At 39.9% G+C, this 18,401-nt stretch overlaps 1 protein-coding gene and 1 long non-coding RNA gene across 2 annotated transcripts in view; one reads left to right on the plus strand and one right to left on the minus strand.

The window, feature by feature from the left end:
- The window catches only part of loxl2b (lysyl oxidase-like 2b), a 50,110-nt gene extending 39,835 nt beyond the window's left edge, over positions 1–10,275 (plus strand). Inside the window, exons 8-14 of the mRNA XM_066714414.1 lie at positions 522–689; positions 1,471–1,636; positions 2,576–2,816; positions 4,708–4,823; positions 5,355–5,491; positions 6,101–6,212; positions 8,118–10,275. Of these exons, the coding sequence (XP_066570511.1) occupies positions 522–689; positions 1,471–1,636; positions 2,576–2,816; positions 4,708–4,823; positions 5,355–5,491; positions 6,101–6,212; positions 8,118–8,188 (1,011 nt within the window). The 3' untranslated portion in view covers positions 8,189–10,275. The remainder of the gene's footprint in view (positions 1–521; positions 690–1,470; positions 1,637–2,575; positions 2,817–4,707; positions 4,824–5,354; positions 5,492–6,100; positions 6,213–8,117) is intronic.
- Positions 10,276–13,318: 3,043 nt separating this feature from the next.
- Positions 13,319–14,259, minus strand: LOC136759423 (uncharacterized). The gene is made up of 3 exons (XR_010820025.1): positions 14,152–14,259; positions 13,759–13,807; positions 13,319–13,387 (listed from the first exon to the last, which is right to left on the minus strand). It is a non-coding gene; the product is annotated as an uncharacterized LOC136759423 (long non-coding RNA).
- Between the last annotated feature and the right edge of the window lie 4,142 nt (positions 14,260–18,401).

Here is an 18,401-nt window from a genome sequence, read left to right on the forward strand (position 1 = left end):
AACCAGCTTATTAAGATCAGATTGTCTTATTTATAATATGGATCCGTGGTTTATTTTCCCAGTGAGACTTCTGGCTTGCACAACAAGAGTATGAGCTAAACCTACCCTCAGATTCTACCGACATGTATTTCCCAGAATCCATTACAGTCCCCAGCTCCAGCTGTGAGTGCGGCCTAGAAAAGCAGGATGATAGTTCCACACTTTGCAATGGAGATTTCTAAAGCCTTATACTAGTCTGAGTGTTTTAATTTGTGGAGCATCTTCTTGAATTATGATTACAGAGGAAGCCACAAAGCCTGTTTGTTTGCATAGCATGTGTGTGTGTGCGCGTGCTTCTCTTTGCCAATTGCATATTGATTCTATTACTGTTTTATTGTGGCTATTGTTAACAGATAACATTGCATAAAGTTTAAAGAAAATAAAGAATATAAAATATATGTGATAAGGTGAATTTTGAATGGATTTACAAAACAAATCACAGCAAAAAGACTAAACCAAAAGGATGCCATTTCTTGTTTCAGCTGCGCCTGACTGGCGGCAGAAACCCCTTTGAGGGCCGGGTGGAGGTCCTGGCAGAGAAGAATGGCACTCTGGTGTGGGGCACAGTGTGCAGTGAGGGCTGGGGGACCATGGAGGCTATGGTCGTGTGTCGGCAGCTAGGCCTGGGCTTTGCCAACCATGCATTCCAGGTATTCCCGCTGAAATACCAAAGGTGCTAGAAATTGTTAAGGGAGTTTCACGTGTACAAATTATAATGGATAATATTACTACACATTATATTTATATATCAAATTATAATACACTTTGCAGGCATGATGTGGAAAAGAGAAGCTGTAGATTGAAGCAGGTGGAAACATCTTGGGGAGCCTTCATCCAGCAGTGGAGATATAGACAGATATAATACAATGCTCACACATTAGCCTGTCTCACTGCAACAAAAAAAAAAGTGCAGCAAGAAAACCATAGGAGGAATTCTTACCACGAGGAAGATTGATACTGTAGCAAAGACATTGCCCTTCTTTAACAGTCGTGCATTTTTATTACTTGTTCATCATGTGAGAATGTTTCAAAGGATTTGTGTTTGGTAACTGAATAGGTGAGGCCTCCATTGTCAGTACTGTCATGATCTCTGTAACCCCAGCAGTACGGGTAAGGACAGAAACTGTGTTTAGATTAACAGCTGCAAGCACGGAGAGTTGTAATTCTACTCTGTTCTGTAATTCTTGTGCTAATGTCTTTGCCAAATCCGACTTATTCCAATTGTAAAGCGGGACTGGGTTTATGACTAAGAACAAGAGAACAATGGAATATTGTCTCAGTTGGAAAAAGCCGCTGTGGAGCATGGCTTCAAACAGAACTAAGAACAAAATGTACAGCCCTTCTAAAACATTAATAAATAATATTTTGTCCGATGGCCGGGGATTGTTAGATAGTAGACGTGTAAGATCTGTCGCTCTTGCTTCTTCGTAGGAAACATGGTACTGGCCAGGGCAAGTGAGTGCTGACAATGTGGTGATGAGCGGGGTGAAGTGCTCGGGCACGGAGATGTCCCTGTCTCATTGTCTCCATCACGGACAAGACCTCGTCTGTCCCAAAGGAGGGGCGCGCTATGCTGCCGGAGTCTCCTGTACAGAGAGTAAGTAAAAAATGATGGTCAGCTAATACAAGAACAACTGAAATACCTATGACTTACATATAAGAACAAAGGCCAGGTAACAAAAGGTCAAATCCTTACAGAGGTAGTAGGTTTAGTATCCCAAATCAAATCCCAGTTAAAAAAAAGTAGACACGGGCTAATCTTTGAAAACCTTTGGAGACAGTCTGTGTATTTTGCATACTCTTTATATATACTCTTTACTCTTTATAATCGAATTTCGGTGGTCGCACAGTGTTTTACATGACTTTCCAAAGCAAAACATTTTAGAAGTGCTGTAGCAAAATAGCACTTGGCAATCAGCATACAAAATGTTTTTATAAAATCATTCCTTCTAAAGCTGATACTTAGAAATCCAAACAACACTCATAACAGGAAGTGGGTAAAGTTCCCTCAGATATATTTGTATCATCCTGTGGTTATCATTACATTTTTAAGTAATTTTCACTCCAGTGGAATTTCTGGTTATGGGTTTCAAAATATCTTTTCTGAATTCCGAACTGTGATTGCCTCATCAGCAGCAAGCTTTCTATTTCAGCACATTAAATAGAGCTGCCAAGGGAATGGTTGCACTTCAGAATTTATAGCAAATTGAATTGTAAAGAGAATGTGTGTATTGTAAACATTCAGTAACAGTAAATATTTTCAAGAGGTTTGGTATCTGTGTAATACTTATATGTGAAAACACAGCACATTTCTGCATTTTTGACATATTGGATTTAACGGAATGGTTGCGCAATATGCTGTCAACGATTTCACATCCAAATAAACACCATCGTTAGCACTTACCCCGGCTTTAAACAATCTGTCGCAAAAAACAAACAAATTACGAAACTCTTAATTGTCATGACTTTCTTCAGTGGACTCCACAATGGTGATGACACAGTGGATAATGTGAGCTCCTCTTTGTTTCTTCCTCAGCTGCCCCTGACTTGGTGCTGAATGCAAATGCGGTTGAACACACCACCTACCTGGAGGACCGGCCCATGTTCATGCTGCAGTGTGCCTACGAGGAGAACTGCCTGGCCAGCACAGCGGTCAACGCTCCCGCCAACTCCTATCGCCGCCTGCTCCGCTTCTCCTCGCAGATCCACAACAACGGCCAGTCTGACTTCCGGCCCAAAGCAGGGCGCCACTCCTGGGTCTGGCACGACTGCCACAGGCGAGTAACCAGCCCACCTAGATATATTTTAAAAGAGAAGCCTTTGATCTAGATCCCAGATTATTTATTCCATAAATTAATATTATTTTTATTGTAGTGAATTAATAGGACTCACTTTAGCCAAATTGACATATGTATTCAAAGATGCATGCAAATTCACAAATCTCTTCACCTCACTCCTAATAAATGAATATTTCCTTCGATATCCATGTAAAATATGGCAACTCTAATGTGGCAGCTGCAGATTGAGTTTCACACCATCTTTGGTAAGGATATCAGGTTCTATCCCACACCACCCTACCCTATAATCTGACTGTCTATATATGTATACATACATGTGTTGTGTATACTTTACCGCAGTCCTACAGTCCTATGACGTGGGCTCTCTCTGAAAAACGGGACTAAGCTGTCAAAACCTGGCAGCAACATCCAAGCTTTCAGCGTTGATAGTCGGGTGTTGTTCATGGAGGAGAACACAGTTGAACATTAGCAGTTGCTTTGCATGGGATCATATGAAATTGTTAAATACATATCATTTAGGATAAAAAGTTTATTCTGGGGGCTGGTGTGTCTAACTAGTGGTAAACTCCTCGATTTCAAATTAAAGCCTGTCGTTTCGGTTGAGGGAAATTGGCCTTGAAAAACATCACGTCTAATATTAGCCACTGTTCTGATGATCACCATTTGCGGCTGTATTTGGGTCTTCATTTTTGCAGGGTAAGTCTGGTCTGTAATTACTGAATCAAGGGGCAGATCGCTTGGGTTGTCAGCAGGATTCGTTTTAATCAGTTCTGTTGACCTCTTTGAGCAGGTATCTCGGCGAACACTTGTAACAGAAAAAGCAGCACAGCTCCCAGACTCCCCTGGAGTAAACATGAAATCAGAGGAAAGTAATTGAAAAGATTTAGCAAAGAAAAGAAAACAAGAACTCAGGAGCAGTCGGGGGGGATATTGTGTGTGCGTGTGTGTGTTTGGTGAGGGGGGCGGGGTAGCATGTGGAAGGGGAGGGGGGGATTGTTTTGGAAATGAACAGTCAGTTTTAATAATATAATGAATTCCTGAAGCCATACTTTTATCCTTCTCACATTAATAGCATTACTACCAAAAATAAATGCTGAGAAATATACTCCTTGCAGAGAGGTTTGTGGGGAGTGAGGGGATTAGAGGGAGGAGGGCCGAGGAAACAACTGGAACGGAGGCGCTTTGGCTGAAGGGCTGCGTTTGCAAGGCAGAGCAGCTGAAGGAACATTCTCTATTTTAATTTGTATTCCTTTTTATTTAATTTGGGGAACAGACACGATATTGCTTGGGGCAGACTTTTTTATCAGTAGTAGTATTATGGAAACATACAGTTCAAGACTCTGCAACATCATGGACTTTTGAACCTGGCAAATAGTATCCGTCTCTCTCCGGAGGGCAGACATTGGAGCTTCAGCTCACAAGGACCCCAACCGTGCATCTGAAAAGGTCTGTTGGCATGGAAACACACCTGCTGTTGGCTGCTGACCTTTGCCAAATGACCCTGAGCCTTGACTTCATTGTACAACTTAAGTTTCACTATTCAAACACACTAACTGTGTAGTGTGATTCCTAGGTCGTCAATTGAACTACAACATCAAAAAACTAAACTTAATGTTAGATGACCACATAATTCACAATGCTCTGAATGATGAATGACAAGAGATAAGATAAGACTGTCCCTGCCTGCTCTGTAAATGAGAGAGATTCAAATGTACGTTCCCTGAAATATAATAAATGTTGAATTATGTTGCAAATTATGTTATATTATCCGATCAGTAGCAAGCGTTGGTATCTTGAGTAAGAGATCTGGGTGTCAGGGTGTCTGTAAGAAGCACCGGGTCCTAACAGACGCACGCGGTCTCCATTCCAGGCACTACCACAGCATGGAGGTCTTCACACACTACGACCTGCTCAGTCTCAACGGCTCCAAGGTGGCTGAAGGGCACAAAGCCAGCTTCTGTCTGGAGGACTCGGAGTGTGACGAGGGTGAGTGTGTTCTCAGGGATTCCTCCTGGAGCGACTGCTTCAGCAAGGTGGCCAAACACATGTACTGCTGTAAATATAGATTGAATATGTTAAACAATATATTGATTATGTTCTATTATTGTGCGCCCCCTTGGATAAAGACCTTTTCCTAATTAAGAATAATAATAATCCTCAAATAGCCTGGTTAGCTGACTTTACAAACCATTTTTTATCAAGCTATTATTTGGAAACGATTTCCAGAAGGGAGAAAGACAAATAAATCTTCCCACTTGCTGGGCATAATCCATTGTTCTTTACCACCTTTAATCGTTGCCAAGCACGAAAGCCTAAGAGAATGGAGTTAAGCTGGTTCAGCCCAATGAATACAATTGTTGGAATGAACACCGAAAATGTATTGACCCCCCGAGGACTGGATCAGAACAGCACAGTTTCTGATTGTGTGTGAAATTGTTTTTTCTTCCAGACTGAGAAATCCTCGTGTCCAGGCAGTTTCCTTGGTCCTGACTGATCTTGTTTTGCTTTGTGTTGAAGGGATTTACAAAAGGTACGAGTGCGCAAACTTTGGCGAGCAGGGGATCACCGTGGGCTGCTGGGACACCTACAGGCATGACATCGACTGCCAGTGGGTCGACATCACAGACGTCAAGCCTGGAGATTACATTTTCCAGGTGAATTTAGCAATCCAAGGTCTGCTAACAAGGTCTGTTACAACAGATAATTTTAGACTTAAAAAACAAACAACAAAAAAACTGCCCTTTTATATACAGGCCTCAAACCACCACCAGAAGGGTTTTATATACTCATTACTAAGTGGAGGTAATTGTTGGTTTGTTTGCACATTGTTCTTCTAGTTCTTCCATTACTGAAGCAGTTGTTTCATTTCCTTTAGTGCCAATGCTGGAATGGATAGCTGGACACGGCAAAAGGTGCCACATATACAACTGCAGCAAAAACATCTTAATTAGATGCAGATACAGTTTTGTAACACTGTTAACACTGAGCAAGGCAAGGGTTAACAGCCAATGGAACTGTAGCTCCTGGTCGCCACCTACTGGATCTTACTAGTCATTGCATGTCATGTTTTGTAAATAGTTTTACTGGTTAGGATTTAATTTCATAATAACAGTTATTAGTATTATATTTCTTAGTGGATTCCTTTATCCAGGGTGACTTAAAATTGTTACAGTATACCCAGGAGTATTCCACACTGCTGCCCACAATTGCTTTTGATATTGTAGAAAAAGTTATAACAATTGTATTTTTCTGTTCTCTTTTAGGTTGTAATCAACCCTAATTTTGAAGTGGCAGAGTCCGATTACTCCAATAATGTCATGAAATGCAGGTGTCGATATGATGGCCACAGAATATGGATGTACAACTGTCATATAGGTGAGAGCTTTTATTAAAGGATCACTGTAGTCTAAACCTTCCCCACCGTGTAGTGCATCGTACTGGATGTACTTGTACTGGATATATTCCTACTCAACAAATTAACGTTTATAAAAGTTTGTATAAAACAACAACAAAAATACTGGAATGACAACAGATAAAAGTTCTTAATGCATGTATAGTTAATCAAATAATATTAATAATGTTTCTCAATCAGTAATATATATATATATATATATATATATATATATATATATATATATATATATACACACACACACACACACACACACAATTCAGTTTTCATATGAGAGATACATGTTCTTTCTGTTTTCATTCAAAATATCTCTTTTCCTAGGTTTACTGAATGTTTAAAAGGAATCATTTTATTAATTTGTTACTTTTATGTTTTTTTGTTTTGATTGTTTGCTCTCAGAACTATCCTTTGTAAATAGAGATGCTATTGTCTTTTCAGTGCCTCAATTTCTTCAATAAATAAATCGCTCCCCTGTAGCCACTGAAACAATTCCTCATAAGTCAACAATGAATAATAATACACAGACACTTAATATTCTGGTTTTGCCTGAGCCCAAAGGCTTCCTGAATCAATAAACCCTATTTATAAAACCCAGGAATTGGTGAAGGGTGAGTATTCATGTATATTTAAGGGGCGAAGAACATTTCTGAAAAAATTAATCAAGCAAATGCATGAGTTAATTGATTCAGGGAGCCTAGGTAATTCACTGCTCCGTTGCAATGAAAACAAGAAAAGACAGAGATTCCCGAAGACCAGGCTTGACAATCAGTGTTTTATGCTGTTTCAAGATGGTCTGGATTTCTCTCCAGGCTGATTTGAGACAACATGCAGACAATTCACATTGAAGAATAGCTCTCCTTCTCCTAATCAGGTTTAAGCAGTAAATGTCCTGACCAGGATAGTGTAGACTTTTTTTTGTACTGAAGTATAAACCCAGAATACAGTCATCTTTATGCAAATTATGTTATATGATTTTTTTTTATGTATCTGATGTACATAGATTAAAATTAACTTTTAGGATGGGATCTTCAAAACATAAATAGCACTGTATGATTATTATACAATCCTTTTAGTTTTCTTTAGTTTTTCTTTGTTTTCACTAAGATTTAAGCATACTACATTTTGCTAGTATCACAATTAAACTTGCAAAAAAAAGCCTGTTTTGCAGTCTCATAAAAATTGCAGATATGTATTGTCTTCTTAACTAATATAATTGTTGCTCCTTAAATATTAAGCCAGTTCCAATGCTAAAATTCAAAAAGGCTAATTAAAACATGCACTCTGTATGGCGGTTCATTTTTCCTCATTGATTGAAAGTGTATATAAGACTTGACAAGCTATGGTATAGTTATTTAAGATGGCAGTGTTTCCCACAGAAAACCACATAGGCCCGGCGCTTAGTTGTCTGTTTTTCTGTGTGTGGGTCTGTGTGTGTCCAATCCCTTTGCAAACATGGCCTTTAACGGCTTCGTTATCACGATATCATGCATGTAACCCTCAATCCAATCACTGTACCCCTTCTTCTGCTTTGACCTTGGAATTCCCCCTTCTTCATCTGCCCACTTATCTATTTCCACCCGAGTGATTTTTGGTAAATACTCAATATCTTTTTACCAGATTGCCATGTCTGTCTCGGCAAACTGTCTGCCAGAATATTTGTTTGCTTTCCGAGCCTCGTTTTCAAACTAAGATAGCGCATCAAAATAAGATGGTGTATGAATTCTGTTGACATTGTTTGGAGGGTCTCTGGGGTGGTTTTGAAAGAGAGGGTGTAAACCATTTCATATCATATAAAAAAATAAATAAGAATAACTATTTTCCTTGTGACCATGACATCTAAGTTTTACTTCCGTTTACTTTTTTTTCAGGTGGCTCTTTCAGTGCAGAAACTGAGGACACCTTTCCAGGACTCATTAACAACCAGGTATCCCATAGGTAAAAGGACAAGAAGAGCTGAAGACCAACCCAACCACTAGAAGATGGGTCAGCCTCTTTCTGTCCCTACACCAATTCTGCACAATCCCTCTTGCTCATTTGCAAGTCAGAGGTGCTCGTTCCACACAAAGAAAAGAAAACGAAAGAAACAGCATCAGACAGACACATTTCCACTTGTTTAACATCATGTAATCAGAACCTTCTTGTGCTTTATCCTTCAATATACAAACCCAAACTGCGCCCCTGTTTTATTTATCCTCGTGGCAGTTTTATTTGCTCGAGCTGACAGATCAATGCCCCCGACAAGAAAGGTGCATCATCGGCAAATTCACAATGAATGCTTTTTTCTTCTTGCCTTTTAAAATAAGATGCACTATGAAGACTCTCTCTCTCTGTATAAGTGTGTGTGTGTATATATATTATACACACGCACACATACTAAAGAATTCTAAAATAAAATGGAGGGATAATGCACATTTGTAAGCTAAAAGTCAGTTTTCAAATAGGGTATGTGAGTCATTCAGACATAAAAAGATTATTAGTGCAGTAGTGAAAATATACTTTTTTGTTGTTTGTTTGTTTGCTTAAGCTTCCAAAGCTCCACAACTCTGCATGGAAGCTCAACATCTAAAGATAAATCAATTCAGATCTCATACAATACATAACTGACATCTAATACATGAATTAATTTAACCTCAAACCAACCTCCATTATGCTACATTATACAGGGCATTCGACTGAGCTTTTAATCCTGATCAATTTCTTTTAGCATCTGAGGTAGAAAAAAATTACATTTTAGCAGTCCCTTTATGGGTTTACAGTATTGTAAACATATGTTACACTAAGGTTTTATATTCCTTTGTATATGCATCACTCTTGAGAATATTCCAAATATATACCTCGTGAAAACAAACTTGTTAATGCCATCTAGAGATAATATACAGGGAAAAGAGCCATTGCTCATTATATTTCCATACGTTCAGTGAAACTATATAATAAATGTTCTGATTACAGTGTTTATGTGTAATAGCCACACTGATCCACGAGATGGTATTACATCTTTATCAAGAACAGCATCTTTTGCATCCTTTTTCCAAATTTCCCGCAAACCAAGTACTATAATTTTCCTCTTGTAGTTCAGAAAAAATAATCATTTATTAAAGTTTCCTATTGGCCCTCAGTGGAGTTCATTCCAATACGCACTAAACTACACTACTGCAGCTTAATGCTTCTCTCGGAGCCAGTTCTACCCAAGCCTGAATACAATTGAGAACAGTATTATAAGAGAACTGGGTGAGTGTTGTTTCGCCATCGTTCCTCTGGGATACCACTGTCACCAGCCATCTTATTCAGTATTAAATTGTGTGCGTATTGGGGTGATTCCTAAAGATGAAAGTGCATGTGGGCCAATGACATAGTCAAAATTGCCAAAATGGCAAAAATAAGATTGATCCTCAGGTGTATCAAATATCAGGAAAATGCTGAGATGAGTCAGAACATATGCCAATGATGTAATATAGAAGCACAATCTTTGGTCATTTGTTTATAAAGGTGCAGAGATCGGGTGCAAACAATAAATAATCATTTTAAAGAAAAGGATATTTTGCATTCAAACCGCAGTGCCTCTGTTACACTTTTGAGTTTTTATAACCTGTTTATTATTATTACGATGTTTTATAAAACCACACACATCAATCAGTGTTGCTAATAGTTTCCTACCTTTGATCAACAATCTCATCTGTTACAGCAAGCATTTATGAATAACTTATTGTTGTAAAAGTCAGGGATTTGACTGTTGATTTTTCCATGTATTTTTATGAAACATTTTTCAAAGGATAAGTAAGGAGTGTAAGGATATTTCATTATTTTGTGAATTTATTATATATCTATATTTTTTGTTTGTTTGTTTTTGTTATTATTGTTGTTATGGTGCTAATGAGCTGTGTTCCTCTGTTTTATGAGGATACACATTTTTGCCAGCCGAACGGTTACGTATGCATATACTTGAATGAGAAAAAAAGGAAAACAAATCCATATTGAGCTTTTTTTTTGGTTTCCCATAATAATAAAGGTATGATTTATTAAGCAGAACCTTGCAGTTTCCAAGCCGGTTGTCTTTATGTTTGAAGTTAGTTTTGGAATTTGTTTAAGTTCAGTCTCTGATAGTGTGTTTCACAGGAGTTACATGCATTTTTACCTCACCAGTTTCCCTGGTAATATAAAGATCAATCCCCTTACAGGTCCCTTTCTCACCAACCCATAAAACCTCATCCCATCTGTGGTGATTATTGTGGCACGAATGGCCGGAGCTTCAGTCACAAAGACGGTCAACTTGCTAGTGTTCTCAACAAGGGGCCGAGTGCATGTGTGGCGACACCAAGAGAACGGTACAGGCCTGAATGCTTGACCCCTACAGTGAGGGGGTCCGGAGGCTCTGTTATGCTGTGGGGGGCATTTTCCTGGCATGGTTTGGGTCCACCTGTCCCCTTAGAGGGAAGGGTCACTGCAAATCATGACAAAGTTATTCTGAGTGATCACCTTTATCCTATGGTGCAACATTTCTATCCTGATGGGAGTGGTCTCTTCTAGGATGACAATGCCCCCATCCACAGGGCACGAGGGCTCACTGAATGGTTTGATGAGTATGAAAATGATGTGATTCATATGCTATGGCCTTCGCCGTCACCAGATATCAGCCCAATCGAACACCTATGGGAGATTCTGGACCGACGTGTTAGACAGCACTCTACACCACCATCATCAAAACTCCAAATGAGGCAATATCTTTTGGAAGAATGGTGTCCATCCCTCCAGTAGAGTCCAGAGACTCGTACGATCTGTGCCAAGAGCATTGAAGCTGTTCTGGTGTCTCGTGGTGCCCAACACCTTACTGAGACACTTTATGTTGGTTTGTCCTTTAATTTGTCACCTGTCTATATAATTATATATGGCTTCCTCCTCGCCACTCTACCATACAGCCCCGATTTATGGAGTACTTGAGCTATTGTTGACTCATACACAGTTACTCACATCTCAGTTACAGCTCTTGGAGGGCTGTTTTCAGCATCTTGGTTGCTTCGCTGACCAATGCCCTTGCTCGGCTGGTGAGTTTTGGAGGACAACCTGGACATAGAAGATGGTGTGGTTAGTTTTATGTGAAACTTATCCAGGTTTTTATGTTTTTTTTATTTTTAATGTATTTCTTCTGAGAGAAGCTGTTCTGGTTTAAGAAGACTTAAATCTTGACTCCGAAGTACAATGTTGCAGACAAAACCGATCCATTTCCTTATTTTACACTTACACGAAGCAAAAGTTGATGATGTTGCCCTTGAGGCCATTGCCATTTTTTGTATATAAATAGATACATAATTCATTTAATTCATGTGAAACCACATTATGGTTTCCTCAGTTTTCCATTGATTATTCAAAAGTGACTGAATGTAATGCTTCGACAGGTATTGAGTTTTGAGTCTCTAGTGACTGAAAGGCATCACTGCTGTCCTGCACTGGATAACACACTACAGGTTGTTCAGTACTAAGCTCAGTACTAAACTAGTATGCAAGTTAAATACCCATTGCAACCAATGGAAAACCAGTGTGACTGCAGCAGACTGAAAAATGTATCCATTGCCATGAAGCCCAACAGAACTGCTGCTTCCCTCTAGAGGAGACTGAGGGGACTAACTCTTACTCCTGCTATGTACTAACTATGGGTAGTACTGTACTTAGTGGAACAGATAGTAAAAAATCACAAAATTTATAGACAGCTTTTGTAACTGAACTATTCAAAGCTCTGTTCATAACTACACATCTTTTAGTTTTTTACATATAAAATACATTTTCGTTTATTGACATTGACAACATATTTGTAATGAGTTAGAAACAGCTGCACATGCTCTGGTGCTCTGGTTCTCAACCCTGGCCCTGTGTGATCCTCTATCCTGCTGGTTTTCGTTCCAGCTGAGCTCTTAATTACTTAAGTGGACCCATAATGTAAATAATGATTTCCTAGATCAGAGCCTTTTCATTATTTTAAACAGTAGGGGGTTTAATTTAAATATAAAATTGGATAAAGAACTTATTAAGGAACCAACTTTTTTTTTTTTTTTCCAAGAACTTATCTATTTGTTTTTCTTTTAAATGTTGTTGGCTACAAGATATGAGAAATAGAGAATAGGGTGGGAGATAGAGAAGTGTAAACCTGGGATGGGCATGGCACCACCAACTCACATTGTCCCAAATGAGGACATGCTTGTGCTGCTGAGGATCCCCTGGCCCCGTCTGCTCTTGCTGAAAATATTGTTGTATAGGGTGTTGTTGACGAGGACAGTGTGATTAGGACTTTCAAACACAGTAAAGTAAAAAAAATCTCAAGGGCCAGATAAAATAGGTGGTCATCTGCTCAGATCCTGGGCAGAGGAACTAGTACCAGTATTCTGTGACATTTTCCATATATCACTCAGGCAGCAGAAAGTGCCCATCCTATGGAAACAGGCCACAGTAGTCCCCACAGCAAAAAACACACATCCTAAGGTCCTTAATGACTTCCATAGTTATGAAAAGTTTTGAGAAACTGGTGAGAGAAGAGCTACTGTCAAAAACCCAGAATCTCTTGGACTCATTACAGTTTCTCACACAGAGATTGCAATGCGCTGCACACCTGCGTCTCTGCAACACTGCACAACTAATGCCACTCCATATTTGAACGAGAACTCGGATATAAAACAGGCTCTTTAGCCCAGGCAGTGCTCTACAGAATGGACACATGCTTTTCAAATGAAAAGCCCCCTACTCTCTCAAGGAGTCCATGGCTTAAAGGCCCAAGCCTAATGCCTGCCCCCCCTCCAGGCAAAATAACATGATCAGCATCATGAAGATCAGGATGTCTTCCCTCTAGGATGGCCTGCCTGCCATCTGGGGGGGCCTCGTCTGTCCTCTGAGATCGGGACATGCCTGACATCATGTGGCAGATCGGTCCACAGTGTAAGTCCACCCATTGGATCCTCCCAGTCCCATGCAAACACTATTCAGTTCCTGTGAATCTGTCCAATCGCTCCTTTCAGACCAGGAATTGATTTTCTCAGTAAAGCATTTCAAGTAGCGATAGAAATGGGCTCAAGGCTTTTCCTAAAGTACCTGGCATATTGATAATCACAGAGTCCTGCAATCCTGGGTTCTGGGGCACAACAGTCTTGGGCCCATCCTGTCACATGACCAAGAGGACATTGTTAATGGGGAGAGCAGATCTGAAACGCTGTCTCTAGTAAACATAAAATCAAATAAAATGTAGAACTTCCCCATTGCTTTGAATACATCAGTGAATACAGTATCGTAATAGAGTGTCAAGATCACACCTCTAAAATATAATTGTTAATTATGAATACATGTTTATTAATGTTATCTGTTAACTGTGCTGTTAGTCTTGCTGGGAAAAGGGGATGTTTTGTGCAAGCCTGTGTGCAAGTTACATCTTTCTAGGCCCGACCAAATGTACATTTATGTTAAAACAGATTTCCAAAGACAGCAGCAATAATGTATTATAAGTTGTTTATCAACTCAGAAAACAATCCTTACCATCCAGACTGTGTGGAATTGTGTCCTCTCCTCAGCAAAATGGTTCAGGCTGCAGAAAACACATTGTTAGTCTCAGTCACAGGTCCACTGGATTAACACTAGCCTGGCAACAATTTACTTTTCAACATCTGTCACAAGATTATTCTCACCCAGTCAGACTAGACCAGAACTGAGTTACACTTGTGTGCTACTGGTTCAATTTTGCTATTCAAACGTGTTTGTGAAAATACTGGCCGCAGTAAAGGTGTCTGGGATAACTACAACAATAGAGTGCTTTTCACTTTGTTGAACTTGCTCTGGTGAATGAATGAATGCTCACTTTTCTGGATTAATAAAGTTGGCCACTGAAGTGATCAATATCAAAGGGTCATGTCCCAGAAAGGTCAGAATTACCTGTTGGCTGGTGGCTCACATCTGAAGACACAGACTCTTCTGGTTGATGTTCCAGGTGTATTCAGCTCTCTGATGGTGATCAACTGAACAAACACAAGTGGAGATGAGCTTCTGAGAGTGCACAACTTGTTACTGAAGCCTATTTTAATCCTCTCTGTCAAGTTCAACTCTAATCCAGGGCTCTCTAATTAGGGCTGCAGTGTCGTCTGGCTTTTGTTTCAGTCCAGCTTCCAGTATATAAATTGGTCTGATTAGCTCATTCGCAAGGTGAATTAAATAGTCCCCTTTTATCTTAATGTGAACACACATAACTCAAACACCTTCTTTCTCAGAGATATAACATTTTTGTAGAATTTTAAAATACAGGGGCCAATCACATACATGACCTTGAGTACTGAAAAAAGTGAAAATTCAATTTAATGGTTTTCCCTTGGTAATGAAATTAACTTTGGTTTGTTAAACAACACAAGGGGAAATGAACAGGAAAAAGGGTAAAAAGTGACTTCAGTTTGACTGGCTTCAGTTGTAATTGCAAGAAGACAGGAAATCCTTATTTTTTAAACTACACATTGCACATTGACCCATTGCTTTATCCTTTTTTCTACGCAGCAGCTCCCTCATCTGCCCATATCGCACCTGTGCAGTTATAATCCTCAGTGTTTCCAGCAACATGAGGAGAGCTGTTACCAGAACCCTTTGGGACTTTTCTCTCCAGCGGGGAAGATTTTTGGAGGGGAAGATTTTGTAATTTATCTGCAGTCCCCTGTTTAAGACTCAGAAATCTATTGTTCAGGAAAACAGTAGAAAACCTCACCCAGGGCCCTTGTGTGGGACTTATATATGAGGGAGCCAAAAAACATTTATATTTTAATATTTAATATTTATTTTTTTATAGCATCATGTTCATCTAAATAAATCCAAAGCTAGATCAGAGACCTCTCCAAAGTAATTCTTTCAGTGTCTGGCTTGACAGACAGACAGCCCAGCAGGCACTCGACGTAATTTCAACGTTGTTTTGTGGTTGACATCTAGTTGCTACGTGGATCAACAAGAATACAACCGCTATTCAACGTGGTTTTGGTAACGATTCATCAACGTCGAAATATACGTTGCTTTCAGGTTGAATAGACGTCGTGACAGTCAAAACAATCAAACAGACCAGATAACAAACACAATATCCTCTCAAACAAATGTATTTCCCCAGTCCGTACTTGAGGGACATGGTAAAAAAATGCACAAAATTCCCCCTAATAAATAAAACAAAGATATATATAAACAGCAGACATATATGATATATATATATCCATTAATATACATACATAAATACACACACACACACATATATATATACTCACCTAAAGGATTATTAGGAACACCTGTTCAATTTCTCATTAATGCAATTATCTAACCAACCAATCACATGGCAGTTGCTTCAATGCATTTAGGGGTGTGGTCCTGGTCAAGACAATCTCCTGAACTCCAAACTGAATGTCTGAATGGGAAAGAAAGGTGATTTAAGCAATTTTGAGCATGGCATGGTTGTTGGTGCCAGATGGGCCGGTCTGAGTATTTCACAATCTGCTCAGTTACTGGGATTTTCACGCACAACCATTTCTAGGGTTTACAAAGAATGGTGTGAAAAGGGAAAAACATCCAGTATGCGGCAGTCCTGTGGGCGAAAATGCCTTGTTGATGCTAGAGGTCAGAGGAGAATGGGCCGACTGATTCAAGCTGATAGAAGAGCAACTTTGACTGAAATAACCACTCGTTACAACCGAGGTATGCAGCAAAGCATTTGTGAAGCGACAACACGTACAACCTTGAGGCGGATGGGCTACAATAGCAGAAGACCCCACCGTGTACCACTCATCTCCACTACAAATAGGAAAAAGAGGCTACAATTTGCACAAGCTCACCAAAATTGGACAGTTGAAGACTGGAAAAATGTTGCCTGGTCTGATGAGTCTCGATTTCTGTTGAGACATTCAGATGGTAGAGTCAGAATTTGGCATAAACAGAATGAGAACATGGATCCATCATGCCTTGTTACCACTGTGCAGGCTGGTGGTGGAGGTGTAATGGTGTGGGGGATGTTTTCTTGGCACACTTTAGGCCCCTTAGTGCCAATTGGGCATCGTTTAAATGCCACGGCCTACCTGAGCATTGTTTCTGACCATGTCCATCCCTTTATGACCACCATGTACCCATCCTCTGATGGCTACTTCCAGCAGGATAATGCACCATGTCACAAAGGTTGAATCATTTCAAATTGGTTTCTTGAACATGACAATGAGTTCACTGTACTAAACTGGCCCCCACAGTCACCAGATCTCAACCCAATAGAGCATCTTTGGGATGTGGTGGAACGGGAGCTTCGTGCCCTGGATGTGCATCCCACAAATCTCCATCAACTGCAAGATGCTATCCTATCAATATGGGCCAACAGTTCTAAAGAATGCTTTCAGCACCTTGTTGAATCAATGCCACGTAGAATTAAGGCAGTTCTGAAGGCGAAAGGGGGTCAAACACAGTATTAGTATGGTGTTCCTAATAATCCTTTAGGTGAGTGTATATATATATATATATATATATATATATATATATATATACACCAATCAGCCATAACATTATGACCACTTGCCTAATATTGTGTAGGTCACAAAACAGCCCTGACCCGTCGTGGCATGGACTCCACTAGACCTCTGAAGGTGTGCTGTGGTATCTGGCACCAAGACGTTAGCAGCAGATCCTTGAAGTCCTGTAAGTTGCGAGGTGGGGCCTCCATGGATCGGACTTGTTTGTCCAGCACATCCCACAGATGCTCGATTGGATTGAGATCTGAGGAATTTGTAGGCCAAGTCAACACCTTGAACTCGTGATTCATCAGACCAGGCCACCTTCTTCCATTGCTCCGTGGTCCAGTTCTGATGCTCACGTGCCCATTGTAGACTCTTTCGGCAGTGGACAGGGGTCAGCATGGGCACCCTGACTGGTCTGCGACTACGCAGCCCCATACGCAACAAACTGCGATGCACTGTGTGTTCTGACACCTTTCTATCAGAACCAGCATTAACTTTTTCAGCAATTTGAGCTACAGTAGCTCGTCTGTTGGATCGGACCACATGGGCCAGCCTTCGCTCCCCACGTGCATCAGTGAGCCTTGGCCGCCCATGACCCTGTCGCCGGTTCACCGCTTTTCCTTCCTTGGACACTTTTGATAGGTACTGAGCACTGCAGACCGGGAACACCCCACAAGAGCTGCAGTTTTGGAGATGCTCTGACCCAGTCGTCTAGCCATCACAATTTGGCCCTTGTCAAAGTCGCTCAGATCCTTACGCTGCCCATTTTTCCTGCTTCTAACACAATCAACTTACGAGGACAAAATGTTCAATTGCTGCCTAATATATCCCACCCACTGACAGGTGCCATGATAACGAGATTATCAGTGTTATTCACTTTACCTGTCAGTGGGCATAATGTTATGACTGATCGGTGTATAACGCACTTATACACAGCACCTACTCTGAGAACCCTTATGAACGAAAAAGGTTCTTTGCTATTAAAGGGTTCCATATAAAACCTGTTTTTGCAAATGGTTGTTTGATATGAGGTAAATAACTAGGTTTTTTTTAAGAGTATACAAAACTTAGTACAGAGCTCCATAGTAACTCTCTACATTCATTGCAATTTACCCGATGTGACTGAAATGTTTGCAAGTTTTAATTTAATTTCGCATTTTTGTTTTTAAAGCACCTTTGATCTGAATGTCTGTATAAAGATCAATTAAAAATATCATTTTGTATTTGGCATTTTGGAAAACGTCTCCTGTTTTTTAAAGAGCGACTGCTTTTCCTCGTTTTTGACATATTCCAAGGACTCACGCACCTGTACTGAACAATTGTTGCACTTCTTATGGGCGCAGTAACTTCTCTGAGGTTATACCAGCCTGCCACACACATCTACCCATATTATATACCAGCCTGCCTGGAATACACTGGATATAGTGGCAGGAAACTGCGTTACATTTTACAGGAGTAGATTACATTATTGCCCAGCGGTAAAGTAGATAGTATAAAATAATACTAGTATATGTAATACAAATGCACATATTTGTAAACGTATGTATTTAATGGGTTTATTATACTCGAATGAATTTTAAAATAAAAAATATATACATGGTGTAAGCCATTGTCTTTGCACATAATAATATGAATGAACGAATACTAGTGACCTTTTATATTAATAAATTA

The sequence above is a fragment of the Amia ocellicauda genome, chromosome 9 (genome assembly GCF_036373705.1).
Source record: "Amia ocellicauda isolate fAmiCal2 chromosome 9, fAmiCal2.hap1, whole genome shotgun sequence".
Classification (NCBI taxonomy): domain Eukaryota; kingdom Metazoa; phylum Chordata; class Actinopteri; order Amiiformes; family Amiidae; genus Amia; species Amia ocellicauda.